The sequence below is a fragment of the Micromys minutus genome (assembly GCF_963924665.1).
Source record: "Micromys minutus genome assembly, chromosome: 25".
In the NCBI taxonomy this organism is placed as follows: Eukaryota; Metazoa; Chordata; class Mammalia; order Rodentia; family Muridae; genus Micromys; species Micromys minutus.
In genome coordinates, this window is record NC_137960.1 from 21,916,002 (window position 1) to 21,940,072 (window position 24,071).

Consider the following 24,071-nt stretch of genomic DNA (forward strand, 5'->3'; position numbering starts at 1 on the left):
GATTTGATTTGATTGGTTTATTTTTCCTTGAATTGCCCCTTATAATAGAAACTTATAAATAATGCTTGGAATTACTTTCCAAGGACATAACAAATTACCTATAAACTAAGAGCTACAGTAACATATATTCAGGCTGATGTGTTTTTTAATGATAAGGCCACATTCTTGGTGCTTAATCAGTTGTATACACCAGTGTTGATTAATGGGACTGTTGGGATTTATAAGTCTAGCTGCATTTGACAAATCAAGTAGATGAAACTAATCAGTTTCAACAAAAAAAAAAAATGTTGTCATTCTATTGTTAAACTTAACATTAGAGATGGAGTGCCTCAGCCAACAGCCCTCCATGGGAACTTCATTCTGTTCCGTTGGTGGTCTCTCTGATATGCTTGGTCAATCAGTGTTCTACTGGACTGTCTGCTTTAACATACACTGCTTTAAGAATGGTCTTTCTTACAAAACAAATTGGTTTGAGATGACAGTCACTTATCTAACAGTCCTTCTACATCTCTACTGCTTTATTATAATTAGATTCCATTCCTTTTACCTTTGTGAAGCTCTCATTCAGACTGCTCATGGTGTGAACATTGGATACATTGTTATATGACTTCCACGGGAACCCTGGTGATGCTATGATTCTTGCCTACTATACAATCATTCATTACCTGCCCTCTCAAAAATCCATTTTTGGTAGGTTTTGGTTTTACAAGACTGGATCTCTTTGTAGTACTGGAACTCACGTGGCAGACCAGGTTAGCCTAGAAGTCAGAGAGCTATCTCTCTGCTCCTGCCTCTGTCCTGAGATTAAAGTTGTACTCCAGCACTCTCCTAGCTGTTTTGTTGTTCTTGTGCTTGTTGGCCTTGTGGATATCCTGTTTTCAATTCTCTGTAAAGTACCAAATAAGACCAGGTACCAAAGAGACCATGTTACAAATTTCATAGAAATATATTGTTGGGACTTGAGGCGAATAGAGGCAAAAGTTTGGAACAAGTCAATATGTTTAATGATATTCCAAGCATAATCATTGCATTTGTGAGACTTCATTAGGTGAAAGCTGTAAGCCATCCACATACATTCACCCCATTAAATGGTTAACTGAATGACTATTCTGTAAATGATGTACTGATTTAATTCACATGAAGAAACTTACTTTTGATTATCATTTCACAATCACATGTACAAAATGAACCCCAAATTAGTCACATATATGTAATTAGACTTCTGTGTGGGATGAAGCTATCACATCATCACATGACATCTTCTACCAATTGTGGGTGCATTTACCTTTGTGCCAAACAAGTAGGTGTGTGCAATCTTTAACACAAAACTACCCAGAGTTTCACCCCTCAATGCATGAGAGTCTTTTTGAGTCTAGGTTTAATACAACTGAGTTTCATCTTTACTAAAAATTTATGACAAGAATTATTGCGACAAAGGATAATGTGGCAGCTGTTGCTGCAGCAGAGGTCTCCTTAGAAGGCGGAGCTCAATCTCTAAGCTCTCGGGACAGATGGCACCTATCAGGTTTAACTGCTTGAGGGCTGTTTTGCTCTTAGATAGAACTGTACAAAACAAACTTTACTTTTCTCACCCATAGAGGATTGTATTATTGAAAACTTTCCTGATGTTTTCTGCAAGTTAAAATTAAACAGTTGTCTGTCCTGGTGAGATTCAGGACAAGAAAGGTAATGGTGAGATTAGGTCAAGGTTCCCTTGCTTGTCTACCCTAGGCTTTGCCAGGAGAACCTATGACCTCTCTCCTATGATACGGCAATCCTTGTCTCTGCCATTCCCTCTGCAGCCTTGGAATACACCAAGGGTTCTTGAGGGCTGGCTGTCAAGCATTGAGGAAAGCATGTCTTTATTGTATATACTCTGTAGCCGTGGTTACACACTCCCTTGCTGCCCCTTCTTCAGTGCTGGCAGCTCACTGTGGTGTGGCCACCATCATAGATGGAAACGCTGCTTTATTTATGTGCTGGTCATTTTGGCATATTTAGCCATGTGATGTGGTCATTGCTTAGTGGTTTGAGATGACTGGTTTTTTGTTTTTTGTTTTTTTGTTTTTTTCAAATGAAATGGGTGTTTCATATTGTATTTCTCACAGCATTAGAAAACAGTGGCAATTGTGATGAACATTTAGATAGAGTCACTGTTTCTCCCACTAAACCTAAACATTCTAACCTGTTAAAATTCCTAAGCGTTTTGTTTTGTTTTTTGGTTGGTTGGTTGGCTGGTTGGTTTTGTCTTTATGTATTAAATTGTGAGACTGGACTTCCTAAAGAGTCTCATAGTAGTGCATAGCAGTCTTGAACTAAGGCTAAGGATGTTGAGAACTTCTTTTTCCCTTTCTTTCCTTCTGAAACTGGGTCTCAGTGTACAGACCTGGCCAGGCAACAGAGACCAAGCTGGCCTTGAACCTTTGGAGGTTCTTTCTGCCTCTGACTGTACCACACCTGGTTTCTCTGGTGTTGGGATTGACCAGGCCTTTGTGTGTCTGGTAAACACCATCAACATTACCTCCCATCCTAGACCTTGGGTCTCTTTTGTAGGGAATCAGCATTTGCGTTTACATTCAGCTCTAGAAAATCTTAGCATGTTGCCAAATTCTTTTCTGAAATTCCTGAAATTGCTAGGGCACAGACACAGGGCTCCCTGCCCAGCTAATGTACATTTGTATTACTAGCCCTAGTTCTTTTCTTGGATAACCAGTTTGCTCAAAATATGTGTTACTCATAATCTCAACATTGATCCTGAGACCCCAGTGTTCAAAATTACCTTGTAGCTGTCTGTAATGTTTCTAGCTTCAAAATTACAAGGTTAACAATTTCTTTATTCCTTTTTTACATTCAGATTTCCTTATTATTAAAAACCTGCTGTTCTCTTGTGTACATCCTGACTCCACCACCCAGATCATCCCATATGCAAATATATCTGGTTCGTTCTAGTTTTTCATTCCTCTGCCTTCCTTTTGAGACATCTCATTATGTAGTTCATCCTAGCCTTAAACTCTGTTTGTCTCAGCATCTTGGCTTATCTTCTAAAGCCATGTTTCATAAAGTCCAACACCTTGCCTGACTCAAGCGTGTGATCCCAACTGCTTGAAGGACAGATGTGAGATGACAGAAAGGAAACACTAGCGGGGCTCAGCTGCCATAGATTTCATGGTACGGTGGTTGCCAACCTTGCCGGAATCCCCCCTGGTTCAATCCCCAGTACTGCAGAAAGGACCAAGAGTGTTTATGCAGAACTTTTCTATTTAAGTCACATATTTCCATATGGGCTTTCTCATCTCCAGCTGCTAAAATTCAAACCTTCCAGGCAGTTTTAGTCACTGGATCTTCTTATGTGAAGATGGACTTTTTTTTCCTTATGCCCATTTTCTACCTTTTGTAGAAATAAGTACCTTTCTGCCAACGATCTCATTCTGTTGGTGGGAACCTATTTCTTAAGGTAAATTTACTCTAGAAATTCTGCAGCTGTACTTGTATGTTAATAATGGCCCTGGTTGATATACTGGGACTAGGATCTTGTCTCAAACCCCAGCTCAGATAATACAGCCCCACTTCCTTACATATAATCTAGTTTCAAACACAAGTTCTTGGTGATGAGCCACCAGAAGCTCTGGTGAGGAAGTCAAGGGGGATTAATATTTCTTATCTTCCCTCTTCCAATTTTAACTAAAAATAGATGTTAAAAATTGGTGATATTTTGACAATAAATAGGACATGAACAAACAAACAAACTAAAACCCCAAACAACAGAAAAGCTTAGCATCTCTCCCTAGGTGTGGTGTGCACACCTGTAATTCCAGCTCATGGGGACGCAGGAGCAGTAGGGATGGGATCCCATTCTCAGAGTGCTTTGTGTGGCTTCTCACCAGTTCTGAACTCAACAGTTCCCTTTGACAGACCAGCAAGAGTAGCCTACTTCATGTCACACAGCAAGTCAAGTAATATGAATAAAGGATGTGTGTAGGTATTTGGCCTGCGTGTATGTGTGTGCCCTGTGTGTTTACTGTTTAGAGCTGCTAGGAGAAAAACAAAACTTACAAGCCTGTTTCTCAGCTAGTTTTGTTTCTGTTGTTAAGCCAGCTGTTGCACATATTAAAAGATCTCACTCTTAGTTATGCATCAAAGCTTAGGTTTATGGTTTGCACGCTCGAGCGCGAGTGTGTGTGTGTGTGTGTGTGTGTGTGTGTGTGTGAAAGAGAAAGTGAGAGAGAGAGAAATTCAGAATATAGGTCTAGCTGGCCTGGAAGATGCTGTTCTGTCCCCCAGGTTGCTATGGTCCTAGGTCAGGGATTGCAGGTGTGAACCACTCTATTCAGTGATAAAAAAGCATAGAGAATATCCCTTTACCATTAATAGGAAGTCATTTTCCACTAAGTAATTTTCTAAATAGGAATTTTAAAGCCCCTCATTATCAAAGTTTAATATATTTAAATATGCTGAAATAAAGGTTTTGTGAAGATGGTGCTAGCTGAATAATTTTAGTTCCTAGCCCTTCATTATAAATATGCAAAATTATCGATAACAGGTTTTATTGTCTCTGGATTATATCTTTTGTCTTGTTGGGTGTTTTGGTTTTCAATTTGTTTTGGGGTGTGTGTGTGTGTGTGTGTGTGTGTGTGTGTGTGTGTGTGTGTGTGTGTGTTCCCTCTGCTTTGCTTGTTGTAGCCATATAAATCTTTGGAGCAAGTATACCTTAGAGTTCAGAATGCTGAGATGTATTTGTAAAGTTTCTAGTAATCTGTCTATAGGTTATTTTAACAACCTCTCTACATAGAGGTAGTATATTTTGACTATAGTGATACATTCTTTGGCACAGATATGAGAAGAACAGGGCCAAGAACCTTTACTATTCAGTATGGCCTCTTATGTTGGTGAGTCTCCAGCATTGTCTGCGCTGTGATAAAATGGCTGACTGACTATATTTGACTTTACAAACACAGCTCATAGGAAAGATTAAATATTTTTATTGCAATGTATGGTCATATTTTTTTTAGCTTTATGGAGTTAACATTGTGATAGGTGCTTTAAGAGAGATATTTTTCCAGAAATGGTTTTATAGCTAAACTATGGGCAGCTTTTGCATTGTGACGTGTGGGTTGATGGTTATATCTGGGATACTAGGAAAACATGAAGTGTTCCCTGTGGAGCTAGCTGTACGAATTCATGGCAGAGAGATGAATGTGATTTCTGAATTGACTCATTTTTCTCTCATAGAGTGATCTAGCATGTAATTTAACATGTGTGGCATTAACTTGGTTTACAGGAACCAGCAGAATGTTTAGCATTGGTGGGAATAAGACATTAATTCACATTCCTCACCATATACAGTTGCGCTGAATCAGAGTTCCCCAGTCTCCTATGTGAAGGCCCCTCACAACCCCTAGCCCCTGGAAAATGTTCAGTTAATTTTGACTGCTAACATCCTATTGTTGTATCTCAGTAATTGAAAGTTTTTATCTTAGAAAATGTTGTCAAAATTCCAAAAAGTTTAGTTCTTCACCTATGAGGGGAACAGTTAAGCAAAGCACTTCTTTCACACTAAAGGGAAAGAAAATCCTATAACCATGATAGTTTCAATACATAGTTAATACTGAGTCCTCTGCACAGAACGGAACACTTTGTAGCAGTACTTGAATACTTGTGAGTTGGAATTGCATGTTACTTGAAAGATCTAACTAAGCTAAATTTTGGTGCACAGCAGTTGTACATGATTTTATGTTTATGTAGCAAAATACATTGAAATGTACTAGTATTGAAACATAAATGTAAAAATAGTTGTGGAAATTGTTTTATTTTCCTTATGTCTCATTTGTTTTAAGCATAAATTTTCTTTAAAAAAAATTCTAACTAAGGATAAATGAATACTGTAATTGAAGATATATTTTAAATCTTTGTCATGTTTTTTTTTAAGCTATTGCAAATTGTATCATTTCTGATTATATAGAACTTTGTGGGTGGTATAAAATAAATTTTATACTTCTATTTTGCACCTGGTAGTCTATTTTTTCTTTCCTCTTCAAAATCTTATATTTTTTTAAAGATTTATTTGTTTATTTTATGTATAAGAGTTTACTGTTGCTGTCTTCAGACACACCAGAAGAGGGCATCAGATCTCATTACAGATGGCTATGAGCTACCATGTGGTTGCTGGGAATTGAACTCAGGACCTCTGGAAGAGCAGTCAGTGTTCTTAACTGCTGGGTCATCTCTCCAGCCCATAAAAATCTTATTTTAAAATATAATATCTAGTATTCCAGTTTATATTACAAAAGATGTATGGTTTGAGCAAACAGATCATGTTTGATTACAAAATTGGTACTAGCTATTGATACAGAACATATATTTAGCATATCCAAAGTCCCAGCTCAACTCATAGCACCAAATGCAAGGTTGGATTTGATTGATTTTTATTTTATGTGTCTGGGTGTATTGCCTGCAGATATCTGTAGAAGTGTATGTTTGAGTCCTTTAAAAGCCAGAAGAGGGCATCCAATCCCCTGAGTGTATTGGAGTTAACAGCAGTTCACCACACGTGTATTGGGAAACCCCGTCCTTGGAAAGAGCAGCCAATGCTCTTAACCACCAAATCGTCTCTCCATTCCCTTAAAACAGATCTGCATCATCTCCCAAATGGTCCTAGTGTCTTTATACATCTGCATTTCCCATGTGACTGCCTTTGTTGGTGGCTACAATGAATTTAATCTGTATAGCTTTTACCATTTTTAGGTCAAAAATGGAATGAGATGAGTGGTTTCAGCCTATTGTTCTGTAGATTAACCCATACAGATTTCTTGCTTTGTGTTTTGTTTTGGTGAAAACAAAATCTTCTGTCCAGATTGGCCTCAAACTGGGTGTTAATCATTTATGCTTGACCATGCTAAGGTCTGGGATTACAGGGCTGTGTGTACATGTGCCAGGGATCTTGTAGATAATGATCAGATATTCCCCACTTCTGACCCAGTCTCTCTGGGTGATGATTCATAAACCTGAGCAGAAACATTCTGTAGACTGGTGTATTACTAAGCACTAGTGCTTTCTACATAGGAATGCTCTAGTCATTAAACAGGCACAGTAAATTTTAACTACATGTCAGTGTGCAGTGAAGGAGGAGCCAGCGTTGAATCTAGGCTCTGTGTTGTAGGTTTTGTTTTGCTTTGTTTTTATCTTCATCTTCCCTCACCTATCCTATCCCATTTCCCAATGCACATGATCTCTAGGTGCAATCTATTATGCTCAAAACCAGTAGTAATATGTAACTTGTTTCCTCCTTTCTGCTATGTCTTCCTTCCGTTCCTTCCTCCCTCCCTCCCTCCCTCTTCCCTTTTTCTTTCTTTTTTCTTTCTTTCCTTCCTCCCTCCCTTCCTTCTTTCCTTCCTTTCTTCCTTCCTTCCTTCCTTTCTTATTGCAAACCATACAGTGAATAGCTCAGGCTGCTGGGGAATGGGACTAAAGACTGTAAGTCACCAGCAAATTCCCATAACTTCTGTGACTCTCGAGAACCCTGACTAATACAGTCATGGTAGTGCTGGCTTTAATCCCAGCACTCTGGGGACAGACAAGCAGATCTCTAGGAGTTCAAAGTCAGACTGGTCTGTATAGTAAGTCCCTAGCTTGCCAAGTAAGACTTTTTCTCAAATAAACAAAGACTGCAAGATCCTTACACTGCAGTAACAAAGTTTCTGGGGGTCATTGTGCATACCCATGGTATGGAGTATTCAGTATGCTGAGGAGAAGGAGGAGCATTTATTAGTTTTAAACTTGAGGAAGATAAAGGAGTATACCAAATTTTGAATGTCTCAATGGTCCTGAATTGTATTCTACAATGAGCTAAAACAATAAAATTCATGCTGTTTTTTTAGCTTGGTGTCAGAGTCTTTGCTTAGCATATTTGAGTCCCTGAACTCAATCCTATGTACCATATATAAAATAAATGAAATAAAATGCCAGATCCGTGCATAAATGATAGTTGACACTATTAGTTTATATTTTTATTAAAATCAAATATTGTCAAAATGTTGGATGTGGGGACATAAAACTATTTCTCCAAGGAAATAATTGCCAATAAGCCTATTTTTTCTTAGCAGTTTCAGTCATTACATTAAGGAAATGAAAGTCAAACCCATCATAATATTTTGCTTTATGCCCATTAGCCAGAGACAGAGGGGCAGACAAACCCAGTTATAGTGACGCATGCTTATAATATAGTCAGCACTTAGGACAGAGAAGCCGAGGTCGAAGAAACAAAAGCAATCTGGTCTGCACAGTGATTTCCATATGAGCTAGGACTCAGAGAGAGGCTTTCAAGAAAAAGAGGAGGAAAATAAGTAAGTTAAAGCCAAGAGAAGGCAGAGGCATGGTTCAGTGAGTTAAGCATCCCCAGCTGCAAGTCTGAGTGGCCATAACATCAGCACTGGGGACATGTAGACAACCAGAACCCTGGGGCTCTTAGGGTGTTATGACCTGCACAGTGTAGCTCATACTGCAAGCCCCAGCTTCAGTGAGAGATCATGTATCACAGACCAGTAGAGCCCATGGAGAAAGGCTCTGTGCTTAGCGGACCATGCTGCTCTTTCACAGAATCTTGATTCAGTTCCTGGTACCTACACAGGGCTGGCTCACAGTCATCGGTAACTCCAGCGCCAGGGGATCTGGCGGTCTCTTCTGAACACCAAAGACACCCTACACTCATGATTTACAATTATACAAATCCATGGCATGTTAAATACACATAGATACGAGAAAGACATAAGCAGTGGCTAGAAAAATGGCACAGAGGTTAAAAACTCTGCTCTTCCAGAGGACCTGGATTTCATTACGAGCACCAATGTGGAAGCTTACAATAGTCTATCAGTACAATTTCAGGGGATCTTGTACTCTCTTCTAGTTTCCATGGCCACCAGGCACGCATGATGTACAGAGATAAATGAAATAAAAACTCCCAGACACTTTATTTGCTCAGGGTGCTATTTGTGCACACCTTTAATTCCAGCACTAAGAGACAGAGGCAGGTGAATCTCTGAGTTCATTGGTCAACTTGATCTGCAGAGCCAGTTCCAGGCCAGCTGGGGCTATGCAGAGAACCAACCAAAAACTGCACTAGATGAGATACTCAATGCTGACCTCTGACTTTCATTCACTTGTGCCCTTGCAAGCACACAAGCAAACACACCCAAAGAAATAAACAAGCCAATAAATAAAGCTTTTCCAAAAAGTGGTGGCTCCAGTGCGGGTGGGGAGAAGTTTGGCCAGGATGCAGCACATTTCTTGTGGGAATATAAAATAGTACAGCCACCGTAAAAATAGCTGGACGTTTTTTTCATAAGATAAATATAGAATTATCATGTGACCCAGAATTGCACCCTGTGTTATGCTATATCCCCAAAGGGCTTGAAAACAGTTCAAAGAAAAGTGTGAATTTTCTATAGAAGAAAAGAAAGAAAAAACTGAAGCAGGGTCAAATTATGCAATCCTGCCTAAACTGTAATTTTACCTTGTAGACAAGGCTGACCTTCAACTTGCAGTAATCTTTCTGCCTGGTATTGTAGGATGTTCCCCCATGGTTGGCTGGAAAACTTCCTCAGTCAATCCAGACTGTGCTGTAGTTCTGTAATAAAAAAAAAAAAAAAAAAAAAAAAAAAAAAAAAAAAAAGTGTGACGAAATCTCATGTCAACCAAAACTGCCTCTTGTCAAAAACAAAAACAAAACACTAAGCGTTGTTGTACGGATCTGCCAATCCCTAAGGAGGCTGAAGTAGGAGAAAGACAAATCCAAGGCCTATCTGTTATAAACTGAATTCAAGTCCAGCCCTGGCAACTCTGTGAGACCCTGTCCTAACATACAAAGAGGACAATATTTCAAAGATGGAGCAATACAGAGCTCAAGGCTGGGTCAGTCTCAGGGAACATACCTTTTTTCCTCTTTTGTCTCTCTCCCTCTCAGTAAGGAAATATTATGACAAATACTCTCCAGTCTCTAATGTTAGTATAGGGATAACTAATGAGGTTTCTTTTGTGTGTACGACTGGGTATGACAGCTTGTGGCTGCAATCCCAGAATTTGGAGTCAGAGGTAGGATTGTCATAAAAGTGAGGCAAGCTTTATCTATAAATCACGAATCAGTCCAGCCAGGACTACTAGTGGGATTTTTGTCTCCAAAAATAAATCAAAGGCAATCCTAACCAAAAATATTTCTGCCTAGTGTCTTTACATTCAGTCTATTACCTGGTGAGAGTGTATGGTCATCTCCTATGGAAGACAATTTATATTCTACCAAGAGGGGAAAGAAGCGGTAGTGGCTGGGAGAGATTTTCTTGTCTAATTGCCTTTTGCTAAAAGCAATTCTTAAATAAAAGAGGAAACTTAAGGCTGACATTCTGGTTTCCTTCAGGATTGTTCACAGAGGCTTAAGCATAGAAGTTAAAAGGTCAGCTGGTGAAATAAAGGAAAGTGCTTGCTTGTATTGTAAACATAAAAAACAATTCTGGAGGAAATGCCTCTTTTCATAGCTCTGACTGCCTGGAGCCACGAAACTGTGTACACCGTGATAGCTTTGAACTCACGGCGATCAGCCTGCTTCTGTTTCCCTAGTGCTGGAATCGAAAGCATTAAAGCGGTGTGCTTCCATGGCAGACTTTTTATTCGCTTTAAAAAATATTTTATTTTTTATTTTTCAGAAGTTTTTATGTGAATTGTTTTTACTGCATGTATGTCTGTGTACAACCTACACATATGGACTACCATAGACACCAGAAGAGTAACAGGTCCCACACAGAACAGAATTATTGAAGGTTTTAGCCACCCTGTGGGTGCTGTGATGAGAAGTCACATCCTCCTGAAGACCTCACAGTATTCTTAACTTCTGAGTCTTTACATCAGCCCCAAGAATTTCACATATATGTGTGTATATATATGCATGTTTGTGTATTTGTCACATGTGTGCAGTACCCCAGGAGACCAGTCGAGGACCTCAGCATTACGTGTAGTATGAGGCTGATGTAGATGCTGGGATGAACTCCGGCTTTGTGGAAAAACATCCAGTGCTAACTGCTAAACCATCCTTCCAGCTCTGTTTTGTTTGTTTTAAAATAATCTTTCACTATGTAGCCTTGGCTCTCCCGTCTCTTACCATGAAGACCAGGTTGATCTGGAAGTCACAAAGACATGTACAGAAATTAAAAACATGTACCACCAAGCCTGGGCTTTCTTTCATAACCTTTTAAGATGTATTTACTTGTTTTATGTGTATGAGCACACTGTAGCTATCTCTAAACATACCAGAAAAGGGCATCAGATCCCATTACAGATGATTGTGAGCCACCATGTTGTTTCTGGGAATTGAACTCAGGACCTCTAGAAGAGCAGTCAATGCTCTTAACCGATGAGCCATCTCTCCAGTCCCCAGAACGTTTTTTTGATAAGGTATCTCAGATTTTACTTCACTTACTTTCTCCCTTTTATTGCTGGGGCACCTGGCACAAGCTGTTTTGAATTTCTACAAATTATTACAGTGTGATGACAGTTATATTGTTATAGATCAAGGTCAGGACAGAACTAGTGGGAACAAAACAGTTACATTTTACCAAATTGCTTTAAGTTTTACTTGTGATCAAAAGGCCCCTCAATGCTCAAAAACCATTAAACAACCTGTACCTACGTGATCCTGTGCTCATAAAATTTAAGGTAAAATAAATGGAACCACACAAGCTATATCTTTTATATTGTTGGTTTTAAATGGGATATGGTGTCACATAGTCCCAGCTTGCCTTGAACTTCTGATCCTCCCTACCTCCCAAGTGTTAGATTACAGGCCCCCTCATCATCATTCATGGCTCATCTAACCTTACATGGAATTTCTAGCATAAGCTATTTCATATAGAGAATAATTAGCTGTCACCAGAAGGTGTAGGGCAAAATGAGAGAATGACTTAAGAGCTATGTCTTTCTACCACCACCTCGCATTTTTTGAGACAGGGTTTATCTTTGTAGCCCTAGCTCTGCTAGAACTAGCTCTGTACACCAGCCTGGCCTTGAATTCTCTGAGCTCTGCCTGCCTCTGTCTCTAGAGTGCTGGGATTAGAGGTGTGCACTCCCCTAAACCTTCCCACCCTCAAACCTTTCTATCCTGACTCATCCCCTCCCCAATCCCCCAGCTCTGAGTTCTTCAAATAGGGGTGATGATGGTGTGCTGTCAATATACTAAAATCTACTCAGTTGTATACTTTTAAACATTCCTGCCTTAATGCCGAGGAGATGGCATTGCAGTTAAAAGCACTAATCTCTGTTGGCAGAACCTGAGATTAATTCCCAGTTTCTGGGGATCTCCAGGGGCACCAAGTCCTCACCTGGTGCGCATAAATACATGCAGGCAAAACCTTCTAAAAAGTAATGGAATGTAATAAAACATTAAAAAAAAAATCCTGCCTGGCTTTATAGTTTGTGTCTGTAAAGTCTCAGGCAGGCACTATGAAGGCCGAGTCAAGAGGATTTCTTTGAGCTCAGAAGTTCGAATCCTGTCAGGGCCGCATGTGTGACGCATATAGACAATATGGATGTATGTGAGTATATGTCGCAAATATCGACTTTGATGTTGATTCTATCTCCATTTCAAAACCAATTAAGCTCTTACACGCTAATTCTTCCAAAGAAACAGCGCAAGAATAGAATAAGGACAACCACAAGATGGCGGCGACGCCGGCCGGACCACGTGACTGCCGCTCGTTCTCTAGCTTCCAGGGAAGGAGGGCGCTTGCCTCAGAGTCAGCGCCAGGACTGCCAGCTCATTGTTAAGCGAAGCCAAGGTAACCCGGCTGGGGCGCGCTCTAGCTCTGGCTGCCTCGTGGACGCGCACGCGGGGAGCGCGCACGCCGAACGTCCCTCCGCACGTGCCCGTTTCTCCTCTAGACCAGAGGAGGTGCATGTTGGGGAGGGGAGCAGTGTGCGCATGCGCCTGAGCTTGACGGGTTTTGAAATGGCTTCTCTGTTAACCCGGGCCCGACTCAGGTGAAGGTCTGGTTAGTGTTTTGGTCTGGAGCGGTGGTAGGCCGAGGCAGGTTGCTACCCCTCGTTCGCTGTAGGTCGGCGAAGGGGTAGGGAGCGCGTGAACAGGCGGCCGCGAGCGGGTGGGTCATGGCGTCCGCGGCGGGGCCGGTGAGCGAGGGACGCGGTCCCTTTTGTGCGGGTCGGAGCAGGCCCCGCGCGCCGCGCCCTTCCCCCAGCGCGGCGGCTCTAGGCCCCTCAGGTGCGGCCTGGGCCCCTCGGTCTGGGTCGGCCTGAGGCCCTGCGTTCTTGGGCCCGCGCTGCCGCGGTGCTGAACCCCGGGCCGGTCCGGGCGGCGGGGAATGTTTTTGGGGCTTGGAGGCTCTCTCAGACCGGCCTGAGGGCCTCAGGGACTGCGACGACCCGCGGGGGCCCCTGAAGGAGTTGTGACCGTGGCCTGGGACGCTGGGTTCCATCTTCCGCTGCCTGTGCTCAGCAGAGGCTGGGGCGGGAGGAAGATGGGTGTCCCCAGCCCGGGATGCCAGGCCTTTTCTCTTAGAGTTTCGGGGAGGGGGTTCTTCGCATTGATTCTTTTTGAGATGCGCGTTCTCCCAACTGCCTCCCCACCCGCGGAGTGGAGAATGGGGTGACAGAGGCTATAGTGACTTCCTAGTCCTTAAAGTAATGTTCGTTATCAAGATGCCTTTATGGGGGAGGGGGACCTCTCGACGCAGTTTCCGTTATTGATTTAACCCCACTTCAGGACCTCAGTCCATTGCCCAAAGAGACACTCGGGCTATACTTTCTGTGTCTATAAAGTTGTTGATTTGGTTTGTTCTTATAGAGTCTCAGCATATAGCCCTAGCTGGTCTGTAACGTCATATCAACAAACCATCCTGGCCTAGAGTTTATAGAGATCTGCCTGACTCTGCCTCCGGAGTGCTGGGTTTAAATGCTGCACCACTAAGCCCAACCAGGCCTTTTTAGGAAATGTAGTTACTGAAGAAAATTTCTTTAAGCCCACCCCAAAGGATATCTTTTAAATAGAGTATTCATAGTGATCTGTTGATAGTGTGTTTTATTTCAAATGTTCAGTTGGCACTCATCCTACTTCCGGTTCTCATTTGGAACATGTGTTTAATATATCAGTTTCTTGTATCCTTTCTTTATAGATATCTGCTATAGAAGAGAAACACGTGAAGGTCCCCCCCCCCCCCCTTGGACCATGGCTCAGTTTGGAGGACAGAAGAATCCACCATGGGCTACTCAGTTTACAGCCACTGCAGTGTCACAGCCAGGTCAGGCAACTGAATACTTGTACTGGAAATGAGTCTGTGGGGGCTGTCTCAATTGTGATTTAGCTTAATGGACAGGACAGTAAAATGGAAATTATATGCCCTTTATTTTCCAAGATACTTTTGTAAATTAACACAGCAACAAGAAGCCCAGTTTATCCAGCAGTTTGAACACTTTTATAGCCTTTATTTCCTTTTTTGTTGTTTGTGAATTTGGCATTTTAGTCTTATTCTTTCTTTTTCACTGCACTTTATCATTTTTGCTTGGCCTTTGATATATCGTCTTCACTAGCAGCAGTCCTTTGGCATGAGCCACCACACCCAGTTTTAAAATGCCCTAAGTTTATCTTTTTTCTTTTGGGTTTTCGGTTTTCAGACGGGTTTGTTAGTATAGCCAATAGACTTGGCTGTCATGGAACTCACTATTTCGACCAGACTGGCCTTGAACTCAGATCTGCTTGCCTCTGCCTCCCAAATGCTGGGACTAAAGGTATACACCACTGTTTAAGTTGATTTAATTATGTTTTATAGAACTCGAATTTATTAGAATGAGCCAACTAGCTCATCCTCCTTGCCTTTTGCTTCTTTCCTTCTTTATGGTGCTAGGGATTTAATTGTACTAAGCTTCAAATGGAATATATTTCATATAACATGTTTTCAGTTTTAAGAAGATACACTTTAAGCCAGGTATGGTGGCACATGTCTCAAAAATACAAAAAAAAAAAAAAAACAAAAAAACAAAAAATAAATTAATTAATTAAAAACTTAAAACAGCAGCAAAAAGAAAAACCAAAATATTTTAATGTAAATATATATAATTTTTCTTTTTCTTTTTCTTTTTTTTTTTTTTTGCCTGGTCATAGTTGTTCATGACTTGGGAAGCACAGGAAGGTGGTGGATCTTTGAGTTCCTTGACAGCCAAGACTACCTTATCCAGAGGCTTCTCCCCCAATAACTTGCATTTTTTAAAAATTACATTTGTGTGTACCTCTGGGCTGTGTGTGTGTGTGTGTGTGTGTGTGTGTGTGTGTGTGTGTGTGTAAGGGGGGCAAGGAGGATGAGAGAGACTGATTGCACATTGGAAGCCAGAGACAAGTGGCAGAAGTTGTTTTCTTCCTTAATGTAGGGTAGGTCTTGTGAATTGAATTTAGGTTGCCAACCTTCTCACCACTTCCTTACTTGGCATTGTTGTGTGTGTATAATGTATATGTTTAGGTATGTGTGTGTGTGGAGGTTAGTGGACAGCTTTTGGGAGTTGGTTCTTTCCTTCACAGTGGGTTCTGGGGATTGAACCCGGGTTGTCAGACTTGTATGGCAAGTGCTTTTACCCCATTGAGTAATATTGCTGGTACATTTATGGTTTCATTTGTTTGCGTTTAATGTAGAAATACTCTATAAGAATTTAGTGCCGGGGACCTTATAAGACATGTTTTGTCAGTAAAGTGCTTACACAGAACCCACAAAGCCTTGGATTTGATTTCTAGCACCTCATACCAGGTGTAGTGCTACATTCCTGAAATCAAGCACTCCTGTGGTAGAGGCAGGAGGATCAGAAGTTCAAGTCATTCTTGAGTGAGTTTCAGCCTACCCTTGACTGAAAGTGTCCTCTCTCTGTCTCTCTCTTTCTTTGTGGTGGGGTGCTGGTCTTGGTTGTTCATTCTTTTAACTCCAGAACATTTAGAAGCATTTAGGAGGAGTTCTATGAGTGTCAGGTCTGGCCAGCTTGGTCTACATAGCAAGTTTCAGGACAAAACAAAAACACAGTTACCAATAGTCTAAGGGAAAAAAAATAGCTGTAAGCATCAAAGGAATACTTACAGTTTCAAAGTAAAGTAAAAAAAAAAAAAAATTGTAATTTTCCAGAGGCATAAATCCAAAAATAAATAAGTAAACATTTGTTATTTATAGTGGGGTTTCGTTGTTGTTTTCTTCAGGGCTTTTTACATGCCAGAACTTTTAAGTTTTGTGAGTTGTTTTGGAACTTTTATGTGTGTTTTTGTGCATATGTAGTAGTGCTTACGTGCAGGGCCAAGCATAGTTTGCAGCAGTTGGTTCTACACATGCATCCTGTAGACTCCAGAGATCAAACTGCACCCGTCTACTGGGTGGCTGTCCTTGTATGATTACAATTGCTTTGAAAAAGACTATAACCAAAAAATAACTTGGGGTGGGGTTTATTTCTTCTTACAACTCTCCAGTCATTCCATCCCTCAGAGAAGTCAAGGCAGGACTCAAGTTAGTAACCTAATGTCCCACAGGTTTGACTATAGGCCTGTCATGGAGGAATTTTCTTAATCGTAGTTTCCTTAGATAACTCCAGTCAAGTTGACGGGGAAAATGCCAGGATAATTAACCTTGTCAACTCATAGCAGAAACAACTTTGTCTAGTTAGGGTTCCCATTGCTGTGATGAAACACTGACCAAAGCAAGCTGGAAGGGTTAGGGTTCACACATGAATCTCACAGATCGTCATCGAAGGAAGTCAGGACAGCAACTCAGACTGATGCAGAGGCCACAGAGGGGTGTTGCTTACTGGCTTATTCCACATGGCTTGCTTATCCTGCTTTCTTAATTCAGGACTATCAGCCCATGGGTGGCTCTGTCCATATTTGGCCAAGCCATTCCCCATCAGCCACTAATTAATAAGCTGCCCTACAGGCTTGCCTCACAGTCCAATCTTTTGGTGGCATTTTCTAAATTGAGGCTCCTTCTCCAGAGAAAATTGTGTTGAATTGTAATAAAACTAGCCAGCAGACACATTGTAATTTAATTATAAAGTTTCCTTTCTTGTTTATCTCCATGATGTCCTATTAATAGCAATATCTCACTATAAAACACACTTCCAACATTTTTTCCAAGATATGGTTTCTCTGTCTGGCCTGCGCTGTCCTAGAACTAGCTTTATAGACCAGACTAGCAAGAGATCTGCCTGCCTCTGTCTTCCCAGTTCCCAGTGCTAGGATTAGAGGTGTGTGCCACCAGTGCCAGCCCACATTCCAAACTATAAAGATTTTATTTATTTATGCAATATATATAATATGTGAGAGAATGTTTTGTCTGCATAACATGTACAGAGTTTTTTACTGTATCTGTGACTGTCTTGGAACTTACTTTGTAAACCAAACTAGCTCCAAGACTAGAGATCCACTTGCCTCTGCCTCTGAGTGTTTGCTACCATGCCTGGCATATTGTTGTCTAATTACAGTTGCTTCTTTAGCCCTAGATGACAAGTACTGAGAGGCATAGCAAAACAAAGGTTTCACTTACTGGTTTTGATCTCTTATTAATCACAGTCTATCCTTTAGCCCCCATTGACATAGCCCTCACAGATTATTAATACAAAATATCACAGGAGCACCCCTGACAAAGCAAGCACCTTCACTGCTCACACATCTTAGGAGCCTATGAGACTGATTGATTATTTATTTATTTTATTTTTTTTATTTATTTATTTATTTATTTATTTAGTGCCACACTATAGTCTTTGCTTGCAATGCACTATGTAGAGTAGACTGAGCTTGATTTTGGACTCAGAGATCCACCTTCCTCTGATTCCTAAGTGCTTCCCAAGTGCTGAGATTAGAAGCTTTTGCCTTTGTGCATGTGTTTCTTTCTTAAATAGTTTAGGTAATCCTGGTACTTTTCTAGCTAAGGATTGCCTTTAACTACGGCTGGGCTCCATTTCTCAAGGGCTGTGATTCTAGGTTGGACCCTGGTTTGGTTTTCTTGAGATTTATTTTTATTTTTGTGTCTATTCCAGTGTTAGTGAGTGCCACCCACATGTGTGCATACTTGTTTAGTCCAGAGGAGGGTGGCAGCTCCCTTAGCTGGAGTAATTACAGTTGTGATCCACACCATATGAGTGCTATGAACCCAACACTTTTCTGGAAGAACAGCAAATATGAGTGTTGCCTGCTCCTGTGTATATGTGGGACTTGTATGCCTGGTGTCTTTAGAGGTCAGAAAAGGTACGCTGAAAATACTTTCCAGTGGAAAACTGTCAAAGTCAGTTCTTCCCAGTACCTGTTCTTAATTTCTCATCTGCTTGTAGATAAAACAGTCACTTTTTTCTTTTACAATGTTAAAGATCAGTCTTCTACTTATTACCATTGAACTAGTTTCCTGCCTAAGTAAGTTGTAGGTTAGTAAAATGGTATGTTTTTCTATCTTTTTTCTTGTTTTCCTTTTTGAGAAAGTCTGGTGTGGATTGGTCTGGCCTGGATCTTGTCAGCTTAGGCTTCCCTTAAACTCTTGGTCCTCCTGCCCACACCTCCTTAATGCAGGTTACAGCTATGTGTTGCCATGTGTATTAGTTAGGGTTTCATTGCTGTGAAGAGACACCATAATAAGGTAACTCTTATAAAGGCAAACCATTTAATAGAGGCTGGCTTACAATTTCACAGTGACAAACTTCTCCAATAAGTTCACACCTCCTCATAGTACCACTTCCCATTGGCGAGGCATTTCAAACCACTACACCATACCTGGTTGAAAAAATGTTTATTTTGAGACTAGGTCTCTCTATGTAGCCCTAGTTGTCCTAGAACTTGATATATAGACCAAAGTGGATTCAGACTTATAGAATCTGACTGCCTTCTAGTCCTGGGATTAAAGGTGTATGCCACCACATCCAACTCTGAAAAATACTTTTGATTAGACTCTGGGTCTAGGTAAAGTTGGTTGTGTTACTGAAGTGTAGGTTGGTGAGCAATTTTTCTTATATTTGTTACGGGAAGTCATGGGAGAGTACTTGATTAGGAACCAAGTAATCTTGAATTTTCTCTTTTAATCTCACTGTAGCTGCACTAGGTGTTCAGCAGCCATCACTTCTGGGAGCATCTCCTACCATTTATACCCAGCAGACAGCATTGGCGGCGGCAGGCCTTACCACACAGACGCCAGCAAACTATCAGTTAACACAAACGGCAGCACTGCAGCAACAAGCCGCAGCTGTGTTACAGCAGGTGAGTGGTAAAGTGATGCATGCCCCAAGGAAATGATAGTCTGTCCCTAGGGTTGCTATCTTTTTTGTTCTCTCATTTGTTCATTCTTTGGTTTTTGGGACAGGTGGTCTGTATTGTTTATGTTGGTCTTGAACACAGGATTCTCACTTAGCATCCCAAGTGTTTACTAGTATGATTGTCTGCTACCTCTGTATCTTTACAAAGTACAGTTTTATCGACAGAAATCTTAAATTTTTTTGTTTATTTGGATTTTGTTTGTTTGGCTTTGGTTTTATTGAGTCAAGGTCTCACTATGTGTAGCTCTGGGTATTCTGGAATTCACTTTGTAGACCAGGCTGACCTCAAACTCACAGAAATATACCTGCTTCTGCCTCTTGAGCACTGGGATTAAAGGCGTGTGTGCTGCTGCTGCTGCTGCCACCACCACCACCACCACCACCTTGCAGAATCTTAGAAATTGGACATTCATACCTTAACCATTTTATGGAAATCCTTACGGCAGTGGCTCATTACGTTATTTTTTACACAAAGTAAAGCTGGTTTAGAACATTTTAGTGTACTTTTTATCTGTATGTTCATTACTTTGAGAATGAATGAGCTTAACTTTGTCTTTCCTTTATCTTTTTCAGCAATATTCACAACCTCAGCAGACCTTGTATAGTGTACAACAGCAGGTTTGTATAATATTTTGTTAAACATTGATTTAAAAACAATCATTCCCCACTTCCCCCAGATTGAAATGGTATACTGTTTAAATTCCTTCTTTCTATTTACCTTAAAATGTAGTTTTTAATCCTTTGGGTAGGATAGGAAATGGCTAACTCCACACTGAACTGTTTCAGTCATCAGTTTTTTAAATTTTAACTTAATGTAATTAATTGTTTTTGAGACAGTCATCTGTGTAGCCATGGCCTGAGACTCACCTGCCTGCAGACCAGGCAGATGCTGGATTAATAAGTAGGCTAATGTGTAAAACCAAGATCAAGGTTCTGGAGACATGCCTCAGTGTTTATGAGCACTTGCTGATCCTCGGAGGATCTTGGTTCAATTCTCAGCACCCATATGGTGGCTCACAACTGTAACTTTAGTTCCAGAGTATTCCCAGTACTCATGTCTGCTAGTTCACAAACACCTGTAACTCCAATTCCCAGGTATCTGATGCCCTCTTTTGACCTCTGCCACCATAAAGCATGCCTTTGGTGCACTTATACATCCCAGACAAAACACCCATACACATAAGAAAAGAATAGATACATTTTAAAAGATAAAGTTGACAAAACAAGAATACCTCTAAAAATCATCTTTGAATACACATACCGATTGACTTTTTTTTTTTTTTTAACTTTCAGTTACAGCAACCCCAGCAGACCATTTTAACACAGGTTAGTTTGATGTGAATTTATTTCTTTTGAGCATCTGAGTTATTTCTATTGTAGTTTTTAAATAAGGCTTTAAAGATAGTTGTTGGAGTTGTGTAATAACATGCAATATTATTGTTGGATAAAGATGGAAAGTGTGTTAATGTGTTTTGTATTATGGATAGTATATTGTGTATTACACACTTCCTATTTGTTTGTTTGTTTATTTATTTATTTATTTATTTATTTGCTTACTTATGGTTTTTCAAGACAGGGTTTCTCTTGTCTAGGAGGTAGTTTTTTTTTTTTTTTTTCAGTAGAAAACAGGGTATCTGAAACTGCTCAGATAAGATAGAAGCTTTTTACCTTTTAATTCTTTGTATAATTTTAAGTTATAAATCTGTTACTTTGTTTTTGTTTTCTTGAGATAGGCCTCTTATATCCCAGGCTGGCCTCTATTAGCTGTGTCACCAAAGATGACCTTGTCCTCCTGCTTCCAATTCCCTGGTGCTGGGGTTATAGCCATATTCTACTATGTTCGGTTATAAAGTGCTGGAAATCTGTGTCAATTAACTAGAGGACATAGATAGAAAGGCATTTCATGTCTTATTCTAGCCTCTATCACATTTGAGTGCATGTAATACATACACAACATACCATTTTCTCCTGTCACTCGTTTGGCAAGCACTCTAGCAGCTAAGATATTCCCCCAGACCCTGTTACCTGTTTTGTTCTTTAAAGAATGTGGGGGGCTGGAGAGATGGTTGAGCATGTAATTAAGAGGAACTTGCTGCTGTTCCAGGGGTCTGATCCAAGTCAGTTTCCGTCTCATAGCTGCTCATAACTAGCTCTAGCTCTAGGTACTTTGTTCCCCTTTTTTTATTACATTGGGCACATGTGCACATACAGATACACACTTATACACATTAATAAAAAATAATGATCTCATAATGTAGTTGGATGCTTTCAATCCTAGCATTAGGGAGGCAGCAACATAGTTGATCTCTGTAAGTTTAAGGCCAACCTAGTCTACATAATAAGTTTCAGGCAGCCTGAGCTCTAAAGCAAGACCCTATCTAAAAAACCCACCAAGAACACTTCGATTGAGAAATTGTCTTCCTTAAATACAATTGGGCCAAGCTTGGTGATACTCACCTATAGTCCCAGCAACAGGCAAAGGATCCCATATTAGATGGCAATTTGGGTTACCTAGGAAGTTCGTGTTTTATAAAGCAAACAAACAAAGTAAATTGGGTGCTCACTTAGTGTGTTTGAGGCCCCAATTTGATTATCAGGACTGACACACATATAAACAAGACCATAAATTGACAAATATTTACTTCCTTCTTAAAAATTAAAGTTATTTACTTCTTAAGTATGTGGTGGTGTATGTTTGGATGATGTCAAGATCAGAGGATAATTTGCAGGGATCGATTTTCTCCTGTACTAGTTCTAGGACTTGAACTCAGGTCGTCAGGCTGACTCATATTTTCAGTTCCTAACAAAACTTTCCAAGTTGGAAAGCCATAGAAGTTTCTTTCCTTAGAACCAGTATCTCCCAGACTGACTGAGAGTGTTGGTATCTTAGGAAAGTTTCCTGAGACTATAACTGGTCAAATTTTAAAAATGCTCAGTTGTTTTTACTGTATTTAGGGCTTTGCTAAGCCTTTACCAGAAAGATTTTTAAGTTGGCTGGTCTTTTGAGTTAGGCTATCACATTATTTTCCCTTGCTTAAACGTGTATCAATTGAACCTCACACCTCAGCTTTCTATATGCTGGGATTATGGGCATGAGATTTGAGTGTAAGTTGTATGCAAACACATATACATGTTTGAGAGGGCAGGAGACAACCTCAGGTATTCCTTGGATACCATCTGCTGTTTTACTTTGTTTTGTTTGAGATAGGATATCAGTGCAGACTAGGCTGTCTGGTCATCTAGCAGGGATAGCCTCCTGCTTCTACCTCTTTAGCACTCAGATTATAAATAATCCACAATTTGCCTAGTTGTTTGTTTGTTTTCCCTGTTTTGGGAATTTTCTGTTTGTTTTGGGCCATTTACTAGTATATCTGAGTTTACGGTCATTTGCAAGTCTTAATATAATGTTGCTTTTGTTTGATAGCCAGCTGTTGCATTGCCCACAAGCCTTAGCCTGTCTACTCCTCAGCCTGCAGCACAGATTACTGTATCATATCCAACACCAAGGTCCAGTCAGCAGCAAACTCAATCTCAGAAGCAGCGTGTTTTCACAGGAGTGGTTACAAAGCTACACGATACATTTGGATTTGTGGATGAAGATGTATTCTTTCAGCTTGGGTAAAAACTTCATTAGATGTTGATTGATGATATACATGTAGTAGTAACATCTTCTTAATCATGGCAAAAATTATAGTTTATAATTTCATTTTTAAATCGGTATATCTGTATATTTGGACTTAACATTGCATTAGGTTCTTTATAAATGTTTTGTCAGTTAGGTGGCAGCTCTAGTAACATTTAAATCCAGGCTTAGAATAAAATTAGAGATTGAGGTAGATTATAGGGGTTTTACATCTTTAATCCTAGCACTTGAATGGCAGAGGCAGGTGGACCTCTGATTTCATAGGCTAGCCTGATATACATAGTTCAGAACAGTTGGGCTTTATAGAAGGACCTTTGCCTCAAAACAAATAAGATGGAGATTGAATTAGCCTTTTAAAGTCTAAATTGATTTTTAAATATTTCATACTGACTATAATTTTGTGTGTGTGTTTAATTGTGTATATGCACACGCATGCTTGAAGAAAAAGTATATTCACCTTGGCATGTGTGTGTGCAGGCCAGAGATTGGCTTTGTTCTTTATTCTTTATTTTCTCCATCTTATATTTATTTTATAACAAGATCTCCCACTTAACTTGGGATTCACCATCTCTGACAGACTGGCTGTCTTTTAAGCCCTTCCCAATCCCATAGTTACAGGTTTGTGCCACCACACCCAGGTTTTATGTGGGTTTTGGGATCCAGACTTGGCTCTTCATACTTGCATAGTAAGCGCTTTACTTACTGTACTTTATAGTGAATCCTCTCCTGCTTCTCAAAATGAAGGTGGTAGTGGGTGTTTTGAGGTAGGATCTCATTGTGTAGTCCTAGCTGGCTTGGAATTTACTGTGAACTCATAAAAGTCCATCTGCCTTTGCCTCCTGAGTGCTGAGGTTAAGTGTTTGCTATCATGCCTGGCAAAAGGACATCAAGGATTTGTTGCTGTTTTGTTTAGTTGTTTGCTTGCTTGCTTGCTCGCTTTTTCTTTTTTCTTTTTGGTATAGGGTTTTGATATGTAATCTTGGCTGACCTATACTCACCTGCCTTTGCCTTCTGGATGCTAAGATTAAAGGTGTTGACCACCCTGTCTGACAAACAGCTTTTCAAAAAACAAAATTTAGTGTTCTTAGTGTTTTTCTTATAATGTCTTTATTATCTTCTTAGT

The 24,071-nt window shown here is 40.3% G+C and overlaps 1 protein-coding gene across 4 annotated transcripts in view; it reads left to right on the forward strand.

Moving 5' to 3' along the window:
- Window positions 1-14,186: 14,186 nt before the first annotated feature.
- The window catches only part of CCAR1 (cell division cycle and apoptosis regulator 1), a 37,302-nt gene continuing 27,417 nt past the window's right edge, over window positions 14,187-24,071 (forward strand). For 3 of the 4 annotated variants that reach the window (XM_080938163.1, XM_080938164.1, XM_080938165.1), the window contains exons 1-5: window positions 14,187-14,288; window positions 19,086-19,249; window positions 19,879-19,923; window positions 20,599-20,631; window positions 22,730-22,923. In XM_080938163.1, coding sequence (XP_080794289.1) covers window positions 14,216-14,288; window positions 19,086-19,249; window positions 19,879-19,923; window positions 20,599-20,631; window positions 22,730-22,923 — 509 coding nt within the window. In that variant the 5' untranslated portion in view covers window positions 14,187-14,215. Of the gene's footprint in view, window positions 14,289-19,085; window positions 19,250-19,878; window positions 19,924-20,598; window positions 20,632-22,729; window positions 22,924-24,071 lie in introns of those variants that run through there. The other variant, XM_080938166.1, reaches the window with a different exon arrangement.